Genomic DNA, 15,541 nt, shown 5'->3' with positions numbered 1-15,541 from the left:
CACCAAGACCAGGCAGATCGCGACCTCGAGCCTGACGACGGCCTGCCACGGCGCCCCACGAGCCATGTCTCGTCGTCACTTAAGGCCCGCGGTCTCTCTCGTGCAGCCGGTACGAAGAGGCGTGGAGCCTGCGAACCCAGCAATCACAAACATCAGGGGACTATCATGAGAAAATCTACTGCGCTATAATATGCAGGAGTACTGCTTCCGGCTTCCGGGGGGTCGAGGGGGAGTGCTTGCTTACAGGTAGGTACGGGAAACGTAGATATAGATTACGGTTTACGGTCGCTCGCCACCTAATGCGTCCCTTGGGCCGTGCGCGAATATCTCGTCGTCTGTATGCGATCGGATTCCTCGGTTATTAAGTATATGTCGGAAATCATGAGGGTATATACGTTATATCATCAGACGATACACCCGCATGTTCATGTGTTGCGCGTACGTAGGTACAATACGTGTAAGATTCGTGATTATACTGGCATCATTATAGTAGTGGTTCACACTTTTTTACTATAGAGCAAAAAAGGTTTTACCATGCACATATTATTAATTTTTAGATATACCTATGTCGATCACCTATTATCATCATCCAAAATCATATCATTCCGGCCCTAAAGAACAAACATGAGGTGGGAGGTCCGAGTATGATTGTTCGAAGATTGTTGTCGTACTCGAAGTGAGTACAGGGTTTTCAACTCAACTAGTATATTTAACTCTATATATATATATATATATATATATATATATATATATATACAGGTAGTTGTACGAGTACTCACATTGATATGCGCAATTTCACCCTACTATAATTTTATATACCTCTGTGCGCGCGCGCCATTGGTGATGTAAAACGAGAGGAGTTGGCCATTTACTTTGATTTATTTATACCTAATTGGGTGTATCGTAAGTACGTAGGTACTATATAGATAATATTTATACTTATCGCGTATACTTTTAATATAGGTAATTACATGGGTTGTTGTAAGTACGTGGATAAATTCGGAAAGTAACGATTGGCTCAAAAAAATCATAAATACATGTTTTACTTAAGGGTGTCGTTGAAATTTCCGTTTTTTACAAAATGCATCAATACAATTGTATTGATGAACACTTTTTTCTCTTCAATGATGACACGAGTAGATTGTATAAGGGGCTACATACATTTCTCTCACATAATTATATTTAACATACCTATTCTTGTGTCACGCGTATTATTAAATATTTCACGGCAAAATTTCAATTAAAATTTCATCATGTGAATTTGTTCATTAGAATAGTATATAATAGATGTTACTGTAAGAGAAGAAATTTTATTACATTACCTTTTTTTAGATGCATTACTATTATTATCATTATTATTATTATTATTATTATTATTATTATTATTATCATTTTTGAGGATGATACATAAATAATAAATACGTATGTCATGAATGAATGTAAAAGTAAAAAGGAGGCGTCTGTATTTTATGGTATTGAGTTGAGTACGGTTTGTCCGCTCCTTGTTATTCCTTCGGTGAAGTCAAAAATATAAATGTACCTATACTTACGTATGGTATTCGTGGGACGTGACAACGTCATGGAATGTGCGTCTTATAGATAGTTTTAACGTCCGAGACCAACTAACTATTTATAATAACACTTGTGTATGTGTATGTATGTGTACACACACGCGCGCGCGCGCGCATGAAATGCCAGTTACTTATTATTTCGAATGTTATTGCTGTACGTATAAATTTATAGGTACAATACTTTATACGAATACGTAATAGGCGTAAAATATGAGTATTTTTTTGTTTTTTTACTATGAGATTAAACGCCAAGGACGGCATGATGGGATTTTCCTGTAGAAAAGCGGTTGGTATACGTTAGATAAAAATATGTTAGGTATAGGTATAGGTAGTTGCTTGTAATAAAAGATGTAGGTGTAGGTACGTGTAAATTTGGACATTGGTGTGTCGGTTTTAAGTCGAGTGAAAGGTTTTCCTCAAAACAGCTTCCTCCTGTTTTTACTTATTCTACTGCATTACATCTCTTTCTCTCGATAAAACATGAAACATCATGCCGACGGACCAAATTCCGTTATGTTATACATATACGCGCTTATACTACATCAACGTTCTTCAGTACTGGGCAACTAACTCCTCCATATAAGAACCTAACGATCCGATCTCGCAAAGTTTGACTACACATGAATTAAACAATATAAAAATTAGCGTCGTTTTATAAAAAAGAAACATTTGTTTTGTTTCTGCAGTTAGCATACTTGCTTTGATTTAATGTTACAGGAAAAAAATTGTTTTACGTACCTACTAGTTAGAGTATTGCCAAACCACTATTACATAGATTTTAATTTAAAAACTGTTGTCTATTTTACTTAAAAAAATATGTTCTTATTGAATATCGAGTATTTTTTAATTTTCTTCACCAGCTTTCAACATTCCGGTGCAAACTCGTGAATCGTAAGGGGAAATGAACCGTTTAGTAAACTCGATGTATTGTGGAGACGAGAAAAACTAATAAGTTGCAAAACTAACAGTTGTCAGCTGCAGAAGAAGCATTGGGTGGGCAATGAATTCCATCAGGAGCGCCGAGCATAAAATAACAACAACAACTCAATTCACATGAAATAAAAAAGTAAAGCCAACCAGTTGAGAGAGTGGGTGTATTACGTGTCAGTATTATTATACCTTGTACTTTATAAGGAACTTACAGTTAAGACAGTAAAGAAGCACGAGAGAGATATAGTTAGGTACATGTAGGAATGTACAAGGCAAAGTAAATGACATATACCTATTATATACATCTACGCAACGTTTTCTCCGATAACTTTTTGTAAGCTCTTCTAAATAATAATAATAATAATAATAATAATATGTATTTGATCGTAATGTATTATACGTACGCGCGCTAGCAAGTCAACAAATCGATAATCATCAATAAAATACGAGTAAACAATAACGAATGGGTAGGTATGCATACTTACTTGAGGGTGAAAAAGCCTAATTAAGTAGGTACTTTAAAAATTAATTAATTACCTTGTCGGGTTGTTATCGGGCTTTGTTTGCTTCGTGTCCTTCGTAGTGATGGATTCGATCAAACTACATTGCTGAAGAGCCCTCTAAAAATACTTATATCGGTCCGATACAGGACATTATTTTATCCATCGGTTGAACACAGCACAGAGTTTAAAACCGCAGACCGTTGGTTTCTTTGTCCTGCAGCAGCAGCAGGCTAGCTTTTCCTCGCTCTCGCTCCTAATACCTAGGTATAGTTGTGCCTAATTGGGTACATCCATCATATAAAATCTATGTACACACGTTTTATTGGAGTTAGGTAAAAGTATTTAGCTGCCCAACGAGCGCCGGTGCCTCTCCCATAAGCGTTTAACAATAAGTAAGTATACCTATGCAGCGTATAATTAACATTATGCAGTACACACAAACACACGCGCACAAATTGAACCAACGGGCCTTTACAGTGGGTACTTATATGCAATATATATGTATTTGTTTCGAACTTAATCGTTTCATAAACACACGCGCGAGCACTCCCCACTGTAATAACACAAGTAATGTAGCGAGGCTACACGCTGGAATCGAGCAAAAATTCAAATCACCAGTACTTACGTGTGACTGATGTGCAATACTTGGAGAGAGAGAGAGAGAGAGAGAGAGCACTTGTAAGTGTATAAAATATATGCAATGATTGAGTCAGTCTATTAATTTTATAGTAAGTATATTATTACTTGAAATTTTTTGTGCGTGCATACGCGCGGAGGACGAGCCTCACGAGCGTGTGTTGGCGGGAGCGCAGCCTCCGTGCAACTGGATTGAGTTGCTTCGCGCTGCCTAACCGAGGCTTCTCTCTTTCTCTTTCGTGCTTCTTTCTCCCCTCTCACATCCATGCATCCGCGTACCTACATACATACCTACTTATACCGGCTTATTTTCTAGTACCTACCTATATACATATATTGTACGGTTTCTCTCTCTCTTTTTAGTTGATCGGCTCTCTACAGTCTCTACTCCTGGACTCGAGGGACAAACTGACAAAGACGCCAGAGTACTACACCTATACCTACCTATCCCACACACACAGAGAAAAAGGGGGAGGAGGAGAGCGAGAACCTCGGTCCATCCGGGGAGTAGAGAGAAAGAGAGCGGAGGCCGCAGTGCGCGAACAACAGCAACACCCCAACTTGGCTGGCTCCCTGCTTGATTGAGATACCAACTCGCTCCCTTCCTCCTACTTACTTTTCTTATTTGCAGCCTCCAACACTTCTTTTCTCCTCTTGCTCCTCCTCCTCCTCCTCCTCCTTTGCTGCGGTCAATTGCTCGTATGTGCATATATATGCAGCGGTGCATCGCCGTCGCCGATAGCTCCTGATTTACGTATATAGGTAGGTTATACATACCCCACAACAACTTTTACCGGTTACGGTGTATATTGTACGTACCTATATTTATAACATCATATTATTACCTGTAATGTGAGCCCTTATTTACATACCTATGAAATATTTTACCTATAATATTATATACTTACTATGTGTAAACCTTTTTTTCGCTTACACACAATACACAAATATGAACATTACCAATCCTCAAATAAGTATACAATACCATTTTAGGGTGTTGATTCATGATTATATATATATAATATATAAACATGTACACGTTCCCTCCCGCCCCATCACACGCCAAATAGGTTGTACATCTTACCTATAATGTTGAAGATAATAATAATATATTTTACGTAGATACATGTACTTAGGTATATACGTTGCACGCGTACAATATGCCATGGCTTTTATCCCATGCACGGGGGGGGGGGAGGGAGGGAGCATCTATATATTTATATAATGGTTACACTTATTTATATAAATATGCTGGAGCCATCATGTGTTAGCGCGCGATGGTTCTCAACCACTACCATAGCGTTAAAGTTATTCCGGCCCATTCTAAGATTTTCTTCTCACTTTTTTTTTTCTTTGCATCCGTATCTACACATCCATACCAATATATATGTATATATATGCATGTGTATATACCATCTACAGGTATTGGTGATGAATGGGAGGAAACGAAAAAAGAGACCCTCACGGAGTGGGCCGAACCAACGATATTCCTTGTTGAGACGAAATGCATAATATATATATATATATATATAACTACTTGTTTGCGTCGTTTGCGATCGAACAAGCGCCCGAAACAAATGGGAGGGAAAAAAAATTTTTTCTCAAGCATATAACCTGCTTCGATAGATTCGACGAAGTACCTACCTACTTACAACTCGATCTCCAAAGGGGTTATTCGGTCATTTGGGTGTTACGAAGCCACAACATCGACACGCATCAGGTATACATATACTTTGCGGATCGTTTCGCCGAAACTATGGCAATTTTCAGAACGAAACCCTAATTTAATTTCAATAAAATAAATAAATTTTTTACAACTCGTTTTTAGCGTCATTCGTTATTTCTGTAACATTTAAAATATATCAACTGGTCTGCAATAGTATAACGGATGTTTTTTTTTTTTTTTTTTTTTTTTTTTTTTTCAACAATCCTTAGTATAACCATAAGACAACTTTTTATGCCGTAAAAATCGTATTTTTTCGATACTAGCGTGACACGCCAACAACAGTTCCATGATTGCTCTAATGAAAGATGTATGACTCATCGCAGCAAACATCAAAAATGAAGAAAAAAAACCTTTAAAGAGGGAAAAACGTCTTTTTACACTTACGTACTCTTAGAGCTGGAATAAAAAGTATATGCTTTGCTTTAAAGACCTTTCTTGTTTTAACATAAAAATTACCTAATAAACCACAAAAATCTTAATAATAATTATTGTGAAACTTTGGAACCCACGGGATCGTTAATTGCTTCATTTTAACCATTGAGTATAGGAGACTAGGCCACAAATGTTGCGAGTTTCGATGGAATGGTCCATATGTATGTACGTGAAACAACAAAACGAGGTGCCCCCCTTAACTCCAAAAAAGGGAGAACTGTTGATAGGGATCCCTAAAATTCACCCGCCCACTCCCTTTCCACTTTTTTTTCGGTTTTGTTTTCGAGACAGGTGCTGCAGCATCATTCGTTCCTGTAAAAGAGAGCCACGTATAAGCCTTTCTTTTCTCTCTGCTCTCCTTCCAAGCCCTCTATCGTTTTGAGAAAAATTTTCACGGCACTCTCTAGGGGTTCATAGTGGGACCGTGAATGGTAATTTCGGGGTGATGGATGAGTAAAGTAGGTATATAGGGTATAGGGTAGGTGTGTGCCGAGAATCCGATGCATGTGTATGTACACATATTTTCTACATTATATTATGACATGACACATTTGACATTAGATCGGGGATGAATGTTTTTTGGACACGTTAGAAGGAAAGCCTTTCAGAGGCGTGTGCATCGAATGTTCGGAAAAAAAAAATAAAAAAAAAATAGGCATACTCATGGGTGAGGCAGCGAAATACTTATGAAAAACCATAGAAAACTTTTGATATGCTGGTGAACATTAATTTAAAAACCAGGTGATTAGTCAAGTGAATGCCACGTTAGTCATATTATCTACGAGTAATTTTATCAGCAGGCAAATTCATAAGTTGTATCAGAAGAACAGGATGGATCCTGTCTAAATGCAAATTTATATGATGTAAGAACAACAACATTTTCCTCGGCTGTGATATTGTGTGCCTTAATTTTTTGATAAATACATTTTTTTTTTTTTTTTTTTTTTTTTTTATGAAAAAAAAAATATTCTCAAAATTCGTATTCCAAATCAAAGAATTCACTTTCAAGTGAGTGAATGTTATTTCTGCGGAAAATTTTTATTTTCAAGGATTCAAGATTTTCTGTAGTACGTACAGTGCATTTTCATAAGATTAATGCGAATTTCTGTGCAAACAAAATTCTAGTCAAATAATTATTTAGTTAATTGACGAGGTTGACAATAGTAATATTTATTTCATGAAAATAAAGTAGGTATATTAAATAAAGAATATTAAATTTGTCGGTATTTGTATTATTACACAATTAGACATGTTTATTTGGTGAATTTAATGATAATGATGATGATAATAAAATATAAAAATATAAATAATGGCAAAAACTACTGTTTGATAAATGGACGATGAGGAGAATGCTACAGCAGTATCCGCGATACCAAAGTTGTGCAAGAATTTTGGCAGGGCAAAAAAAAAAGTTTCAGAAAAATTGTCACAAAAAATGACAGTGAGAAAGAAAGAACGTAGAAAATCATCCGAAATAGTAGGACAGGGCCAACTAGAAGGTCAAATCGAGCAGCTGGCTTTGCACGTGCACTTAATGTTTTGAAGCAAAGGAGCGTCCATGTAGCAGGAAAGCTGAGAATTTTTATGCCTCGCAAGGCGAAAAGCGAAGAAAAAAAAAGAGAGAATATATGTATATGGGATCTGAGAAAAAGTCTCGGGGTCCTCTCCCTCCAGCTGGTTCTCTCTCTCGCTGAGGTACCTGCTCTGGCAGGACAATGGTCCCTCGGCGCAAAACGGTAGCACAGCCAACACAGCAGCTTATAATGGAACCCGAGGCACAAGACACATTTTCTCTTGGGTGCATGCTCTGATCTCTGCATAGCCTTTACTTAAACGAGAATACACCGACTACATCGATTCATCATTAATTACTCCACGAGATCCAGGAAACTGTACAAATTGAAATAAAAGCATCACAAGAAAATATCCCTTCACAAATGAAGTATCGGTCTTGTCGCACACTGATATCACGGAGGTCACGGGTTATAGAAAAGTAGCGACTCCAACTGTACTCTTTTCAAACGTGATAATTCAACACTTTTGTAATTCGAAGGGTACGAAATTTTTTTTTGCTTTTCCTTGATCAAGTATGCAGTTATGCATGATATTCAAGTAATTTGACTATAGGAAGCCGATCTCCATGTGATAATTAGCATTGGTGGATTTCATACGTTACGGCTCGCGGGCAACGAAAAAAGCACAATGGGCGATATCTAATTGGCTGCCCTCGTGAAACGGTTACTCCGATTGGACAGTGGATTCAACAGTGATACAGTTACCTTTGACGCGCGCCCTTATTTGATGTTCCAAAACATGGGATGATAAAACTTGGGCCAAGTAATAAGTATACGTAACACACGTATAAATATTTCATGGAAGTTGAAGTAATAATAATCAATAAGTATAAAGAAAAAAAACGTGTATAAGTGTTGTTATCTATGCCTATATGGATGTATTCAACTGAAACCCTGGGAATGTAGGTATAATACCTACGTTTTGTGTCCATTGTCATAGGTAAACCGATGGACGTGCGCTTGCGCCAGTCCAGCTTGTGTTCGCGTATCGATCCGACCCGGGTGCTGCACGCTCAACAAGCCTTGCCTAATAGAAATATAAATTCGTACCTCAACACTCCAATCCTCTTCCCAGCCCTTTGGCACTGACGCACGCGTACAAAATAAAAAAAAAAAAAACAAAAACAAAAACAAAATCACATACACCCACACGTTTTTCCTCAGTCTCCCCTGTCTCGTCGTAGACCTTGAGTTTGTGGTGACTGGTACAGCCCGGCGAAGACAAGAGTATTGGAGTCGCATCGTTAGGCATCAGTAGGTATATTACAAGAGGTAATACGTAGCGCGCGAGAGACATCATCATCACTAGGAGGAGAATCATCGAGGGGGGTGTCTGTCCGATTAAAAAAAATCTCACGCAATTGAGATGGTGAAAGTGTGGCTCGTGGCTAGTGTGGCAGTGCTGGTGATTGCGACGGGTGCCCTGGGGGCTGCCGTCGTGGGAGCCGACCTATACGACGCCCACGATGGCTTCAACGGTCTTGGCAACGAGCTGGCTTACGAGAGACGCGAAAACGAAGCCATCGCGAGCCTCTACGAGAACGTCCTCGATGCCCTCCAGGTGATCATTACCGCATACATGCATGTACACCTACTACTTTCATTGTTGATATTCTTGCTGTCTTTTTTTTTTTTTTTTTTTTTTTCCCTTATCATATAGGTATACATGTATATTTGATGATTTTACCTATATGTATGTATGTATGTGTGGGTGGGTGTGTGGGTGTACCTATACAGTGTAAGCGTGGGTCTGTACCCTATAATCGTAGCCTGCAAACCTGTTGCGTAGGTATACGAATCCAACGAGCATTGCTTACAATGTATAGGTATAAATATATTGTAGTTGTGTACCCATACAGGTGTCGCCCGCAACGCGGTAACGGATAAAAAGATTGTTTTGTTTGTTTTGTCGATCTAGTGCCGGCTCCCCCACGAAAGGCGAGTCGTCCTCGGAGCCGAGGGAGATGCGCTCCCGGATCAACAGCCCATCCAGGATTTGAACTGGAAGAGCCCCGAGGGTCTGGGTCAAATCGCCGGAGTGACTGTCGACCAGCTGGGACGACCCGTTATCTTCCACAGGGGCAATCATATCTGGAAATACGAGTAAGACGCAGCGTTTTTTCACTCAAGTAAATTGACGCCCCACCCCCCCGTACGAACAACCCCATCCAACAGTCTGATACGATTTCGATTAAATATATATAGGCGGGTATAGGGGGGTCGAGCGGAAAAGTAGTATACGAGCCAGTTGGATGATTCAACGAGTAGGTATATCGTATTACTCTATAGCTTGCTCGTGTGCCTAGAGGTTGTGGTGGCATGATGGCCCGTATAATATTTTAAACGCCCATGCAATCGACGTAGAATAAATCGTTCGCCTCTTTTAGCTCGCCGGGATTCGCAGGGAAAAATAATTAATACATTATGTCCACCGTAATGTTTGCGTGCGCGCACACACACACACACACGCATTGAAAAAGTGAAGACAAGAAGCGATAAGTTGAGAATGACTGGTCCGACGAAAGCCAAACATGTTAATCTATTTGCTCAGAATCAACGCTCTTCTCTCTCTCTCTCTCTTTCTCTCGAGACAACAGGTAGTCATTTTGTTCGTATACCTGCGCGGTCGAGAGAAAAAGCCGAGGCAAACAAAAATCCGAGCCCTCGCGAGTAAGGAGTCTCGTTTTCTCGGGCCTGTTTATTCACACCTTGACGATGTTTTCCCTGTACTTAATATGGGTACTCACAAGCAGATACAAGCGAAGGAAGACCGACCGCCAATGAGCAAGCAAAGGCTTTTCAAACGAATGAATAAAAGAAAAAATTTCTAAAAACGTGTGTCGCGTCCACCCTATCCATTAACGCTTGTCTCACGTAAGTATAATAAAAAATATGCAAATCCCGATACATAGTGTTTCAAAAAAAGTATAACATGTTCACGTCTTGTTTTTGTTAGCTGTTCATTGAAACATCGAATATATGATTGTGGGTGGACGATAAGGTATACGTATCGCGTACAGCATTAATCATGACTGTCCAATCGATCGATTTATTGATGGTATTTAATAATTTATTATTATTATTATTATTATATGTAAGTACCAAAGCGAGATATCGAGCAAGCCGTGTATTACACGCACACGTAGGCGCGAGGCCCGCCACTTTACACGACAACGGCACAGCTTCCTCGTGGATCCTGCTTACATTGTGTTGGGCTCCCTCGAGCCAGCAGGTACGATTTTTATCCCACATTGTGATCGCGCGAGGAGCCCCGATACACCGTACACACAACATAAAGTTCTTTGCCTAACAAGTGTGGGGAAAAGAAAAAAAAAAAAAAAAAAAAAAAAAGAGTACAAGGGGGTGCAAAAAAGGGGGGGGGCAGGGCAAATGGAACGGAGACAAGTATTTGTACCTGTACCAGTAAATGCAGCGTTTGGGAATGAATAAAACAACCATAACAGTCATACGTGCTTCTCCTGTTAGCAGCTCCCCTCTCGAGCCCGTACCGTTTCAATTCGTCTTTAAAAATGCAACTTTTGCAAATGCACAATTCCGCGTATTGAGACGATTTATATATGACCCCACACACGTAAATAATTTTGTTGCTGTCGTCGTAACCATACACCAACTTTTATTGGCGCACCCTGTGACTCCAAGTACGTCATCTCTCTCTCTCTCTCTCTCTCTGTCGTTTAAGCGTATCAATTAAATTATTATTATTACCATCTTGATAGGTATTTGTTTCGTCTTTTGCATTTTTCATTTACACTTTTATGTATAACATTCGCTGTACAGTTTAATATTTCATTTGGTCTTTTTTGTTGCGAGCTTGACGTCATATTATATTTTTTTTCGTATGAATGTCTGTGTTACTTATGTTTCTGTACAAACAACTACTGCATATTAAATCATATTATATTGACCATCATTCTGTACATGGAGTATTTGTTCATGAGATACGTGCGTGTAAAATACTATTATTGTAAAAGACATTGCGTCTTATAAAATACTAGGCTATTTTTGGAGTTGGAAAAATGAAATAACTTAATTATACCGGAATGTCGTGTATTATAGTATACTCTTCACGTTTTATTTAAAATAAAAGATCCCTTGCTATTTCCGTACGAGCAAAAACCTTATTGTTTTTTTTAACAAAACAAAAAAAAAAAAAAATGTAAAGAAAATCTCTACAAAGTCTTTGATCCCTAAAATTTGGATAATCCTCAGCTCCTTTGACGCCAACTACCAGTACACAAAGCACCAAGATGGGCCGATCGGTGTGAACACGGTGCTGACATTGAATCCTGAGACAGGCGACGTAGAAGACGAATGGGGCAGCGATGCGTTCTACCTGCCGCATGGCATCCACGTCGATCCACGGGGCAACGTCTGGCTGACCGATGTTGCCCTGCACCAGGTTTTCAAGGTAAACGTGATGGGGACACATTACAATATATATATATATTATGTACCTGCCTATATCACTGGTAAGGCAACAGGGGGCCTGTTTCCCTTTTTTGGTCATCATACATCCTTCGACTCGGGGCCAAGCCATGACCGACGAAAAAATCGTATTTACACGGGCTGGGCAGCATAGACGTGACACGAGTTTTTTTTTTTTTTCCAACATGACGTTTTTTAGAAAATGCACGAGAAAACTCAGAATAACATTTATAATATTTCGATATAGTTCGACTACTTAGTACCGATCCCTAAGCATTGCCAGGTTTCTTACAATTAACATGGTGCAAGATTTATGATGGATTTCGAGGCCGAATCTTGTCTTTGGCCAGCCCAATGTCATATTCGAGTATCGAGTGAAAATTAAAAAAAATTTAAAATTTTGTCCTTTAAAAAAGCAATGATTGACGAGTACTTATATATAATAAGTAAACATGAAAAGAAGAGAACGTAAGCAGTGACAAGAAAATTACCCAGAAATCATCACAACTAATAAATTTTTAAGTAAGCTACCTATACTTGGAGCAGTATAACTGAGAAATTAGATAAGACGATTGGGTTATTGTCGATGTCGGTCATGCCTATTATACTTCCGAAGTCCTTGTTTGCAGATAAAGCAAGAAAAGCTCGCGGGCCAACAGTCAAATAATACCTTGGAGCTTTTTGAAATTCTTTTTTAGATGATGAATTATCTTCGGCAAAAACTCTTGGATTGAAAATTGAAAATTCGTAACTTTGTTGAGCATTCTTGCACAAAAGCTGATTGGAAAAAAAAAAAAAAGAAATTTGTTTTTGAATGCCGGCGTGAGCTTAGCTCGATATAGCGGAAAGAAAAGAAAAAAAAGGCCCTCTTATGCCACCACAGAGCACGTAAATGCAAGTTCACGTGGAGGCACCTGATACCCAAAGAAAAGCGACTACATGGCCACGAGACGGGTTTTATCGAAGCGGCTTTTTTGGCCCCCCGCCGACATGACACGGGCCCTCCCCAAAATTTCCATGCGCGCTCATCGCTCGTTGATCGTGATCGGAATGTTAACTCTGAGCCGCAGTTCCCGAAAAGAGAGAGCCGCAACGCTGGCGGGGAGCCAAGCCTGGTGCTGGGCGAGCGTCTCGTGCCGGGTAGCGATGCCAGCCATTTCTGCCAACCCACGGCCGTAGCCGTTGCTCCGAGCGGGGAAGTCATCGTCGCCGATGGCTACTGCAACGACCGGCTCGTCATCTTCGACGCCGAGGGCCGACTGCTCGGCCAGCTCCCGCCGACCGGCAATCCAGGTAACCTTTGGACCTACACCCCCAAGACCGGAGTTCCGGACAAAAATGAGTCTTTTATTGCGTACAACATAATAACATATTATATCGATGCAATATAATATAATAATCGTAAGTATACAAATATACGTGCATATATATATATATACATATACACGAGTCGAAGAAACATTTTTTACTTTCAAACAAAAACAGCTCGGGATTTTCATCTTATCCTCCATTTACTTATATCCAGAGGTTAAATATTAATTTTAATCAAATATTGAAAAATTAAAAAATAATAATCATCATAATGAAAAGTACACACACATACAAAAGTACGCGAATCAATAAAAAAACAAAGTAACGATTAGGATCCAAGTATACTGTATTAACAGTTTATGAATAACTATTTATAATTTCGTGCCGTACGAGTCTTTAAAGGGATGAAGGTCTTTGTATTGACTATATCCTTATGACATCACCTTAATTGTCCCATGTAATTATAGGAATTTCCGAGAATTTTGCACCTATCGGCGATCGTATCGAGTAAATGTTGCACGTACATTGGGATATTGTTGAATATGTCGAACGTATGACTTATGTTTTTTTTTTTCTCGATGGCCTGTACAGATTTTCTGCGACTGCGAGTGCCCCACAGCCTGACGATGATGAGGCGCGGTGACGTGTGCGTGGCGGACCGCGAACACCAGAGGATCGTCTGCTTCAATCTGACGCGGTACTTGGCTGCAGAGCATCAGCGAGAAGTCAGCGGTGCCGGCGCGGCCGAGCAAATGCTTTCGTGGATGCCCTTGACTATTCATCGGCCGGGCGTCTGCAGGATTTTCGGCGTTGCTTCGCACGGTCTGTACATGTTTATGTCTCCGAGTAGCCAAATGTCCTCTTGTATGGCGCGAGCAATGTACGAGTCTTACATAGCCTGATAGCCACGTTTAAAAAATTGTTTCCGAGGGAACCGATGCATTGTATAATTATTTTCTGCCAAGGTCATTTCTCATAGTTTCAGTAAATCCATGCGCACAATCGACAAAATTTGTTAAGAAGTAAAATTGTTCCATGCTATTCCTTTAAGAGGGTATATTTTTTTTTTTTTTTTTTTTTTTTTCTTTTCTTTCATCACCTGAACTTCTTTAAACAAAAAAGTCAACACAAGCAAATAAAAAGGTGCGGCGAGAGATACTCAGAGATATTAAGAATAAACTCTACACTTATTGATATGTTACAATTGTACAGGTACAGAGTATTACTCGGGTTTGAAATAATATTGCTCATGCCTGCGAAAACGTAAAAAGTTATTTTTATGCCTAAATATAGTCACTTACTCACCGATATGTAAATTCTATACAGGAGATCTCCTCTACGCCATCAACGGACCCACAACGCCGGATAATCCAGTGATGGGCTTTACCCTCAGTCCCAATCACGGTTCAGTTATAGCTAACTGGGGACCAACATTCGACGTAAGCGACTTTCTTATTCTTACTATCAAAACGCAATCAAATTCTAACGTTTAAAAAATAGTGCAGCTTCCTTGGTAGCAATGTTATACTACGTAAACTAGCTAAAAACTCGTCAACGTGTTGTAAGCCCGTTTACTCACGTATACGCGTTAGCGAGTCTCCAGCGAATTTATACGTATAGTAATTTTCTACCAGGGGTTTTTCTCTTTGAAATCACGTTGGTATATAATATCATTATACAACATTACAGTTGGTCAATCATTGAGAAAATTGGTCATTCAAGTGATGAAAAAATTACACTAAATCTATGAATGGAATGTAAATGTTCAAAAGAATTTCAAAGAATTTTCTTGTACGTTACAGAGGTAAAACAATAATCATTGTATTTGAAATTCCAGTCATTTAGCAATCCACACGGGATAGCCGCCTGCCCCAATGGCACGGCCCTGTATGTGTCGGAGATCGGGCCAAACTTGGTGTGGAAGTTTAGGTTGCTGACGAGCTGGAAAATGTAAATTGAGACGTAAAAATCGGTGTCGCCAGAGTGTATTGATTCCCCCCTGGCCCGCCTACACATACTTGATATTTATATGCGTGCACGGGATTCCAATCTGCTCGACGACCATCAATACTTGAGTAGATAATATTACGCTGATGATGCCCCGATACTGGGAGATATGTTTTTTGCGTGGGCCTGTGTCTGATGTATGTATGCATGTACGAGGAGAGAAACGATGAAAAAAACACAAAGCGGATGCCGAATAAACAACGAGATACAACGAGAGCAGCCGCGGATATAGGAAACGGGGAGATGGAGGATAAGGGCTCGGCCTTACTCCGTGCATGTGTGAACTGTGAAGTTATATAGTATACACACGAGTGAATGTGTCCGGTGTAGGGGTGAAGACACGGATGAGTACGTACCTACGCACATGGGCGCATGTGTGACGTAAACACGCACACATACTACACT

The 15,541-nt window shown here is 39.6% G+C and overlaps 1 protein-coding gene across 1 annotated transcript; it reads left to right on the top strand.

Annotated features, from left to right (window-relative positions):
• Positions 1-8,488: 8,488 nt before the first annotated feature.
• LOC106637080 (peptidyl-alpha-hydroxyglycine alpha-amidating lyase 2-like) lies at positions 8,489-15,541 on the top strand. The gene is made up of 7 exons (XM_089591062.1): positions 8,489-8,933; positions 9,291-9,475; positions 11,603-11,801; positions 12,889-13,111; positions 13,721-13,951; positions 14,456-14,568; positions 14,967-15,541. The coding sequence occupies exons 1-7, from the start codon at positions 8,739-8,741 to the stop codon at positions 15,081-15,083; spliced, it is 1,263 nt and encodes a 420-aa protein (XP_089447188.1). The 5' UTR covers positions 8,489-8,738; the 3' UTR covers positions 15,084-15,541.

This window comes from Copidosoma floridanum, unplaced genomic scaffold, assembly GCF_036245765.1.
Source record: "Copidosoma floridanum isolate Cflo_tuat_1 unplaced genomic scaffold, Cflo_Japanese_pri ptg000013l, whole genome shotgun sequence".
Lineage (NCBI taxonomy): Eukaryota > Metazoa > Arthropoda > Insecta > Hymenoptera > Encyrtidae > Copidosoma > Copidosoma floridanum.
This window is presented reverse-complemented; position numbering and strand designations above follow the sequence as displayed.

Bases quoted from the DNA above. Each gene is read 5' to 3' on its own strand.
- LOC106637080 (XM_089591062.1), top strand. From the start codon at position 8,739: ATGGTGAAAGTGTGGCTCGTGGCTAGTGTGGCAGTGCTGGTGATTGCG. The intron at 9,476-11,602 runs GTAAGACGCAGC...GATAATCCTCAG, and splicing joins AATCATATCTGGAAATACGA to CTCCTTTGACGCCAACTACC. The intron at 14,569-14,966 runs GTAAGCGACTTT...TTGAAATTCCAG, and splicing joins ACTGGGGACCAACATTCGAC to TCATTTAGCAATCCACACGG.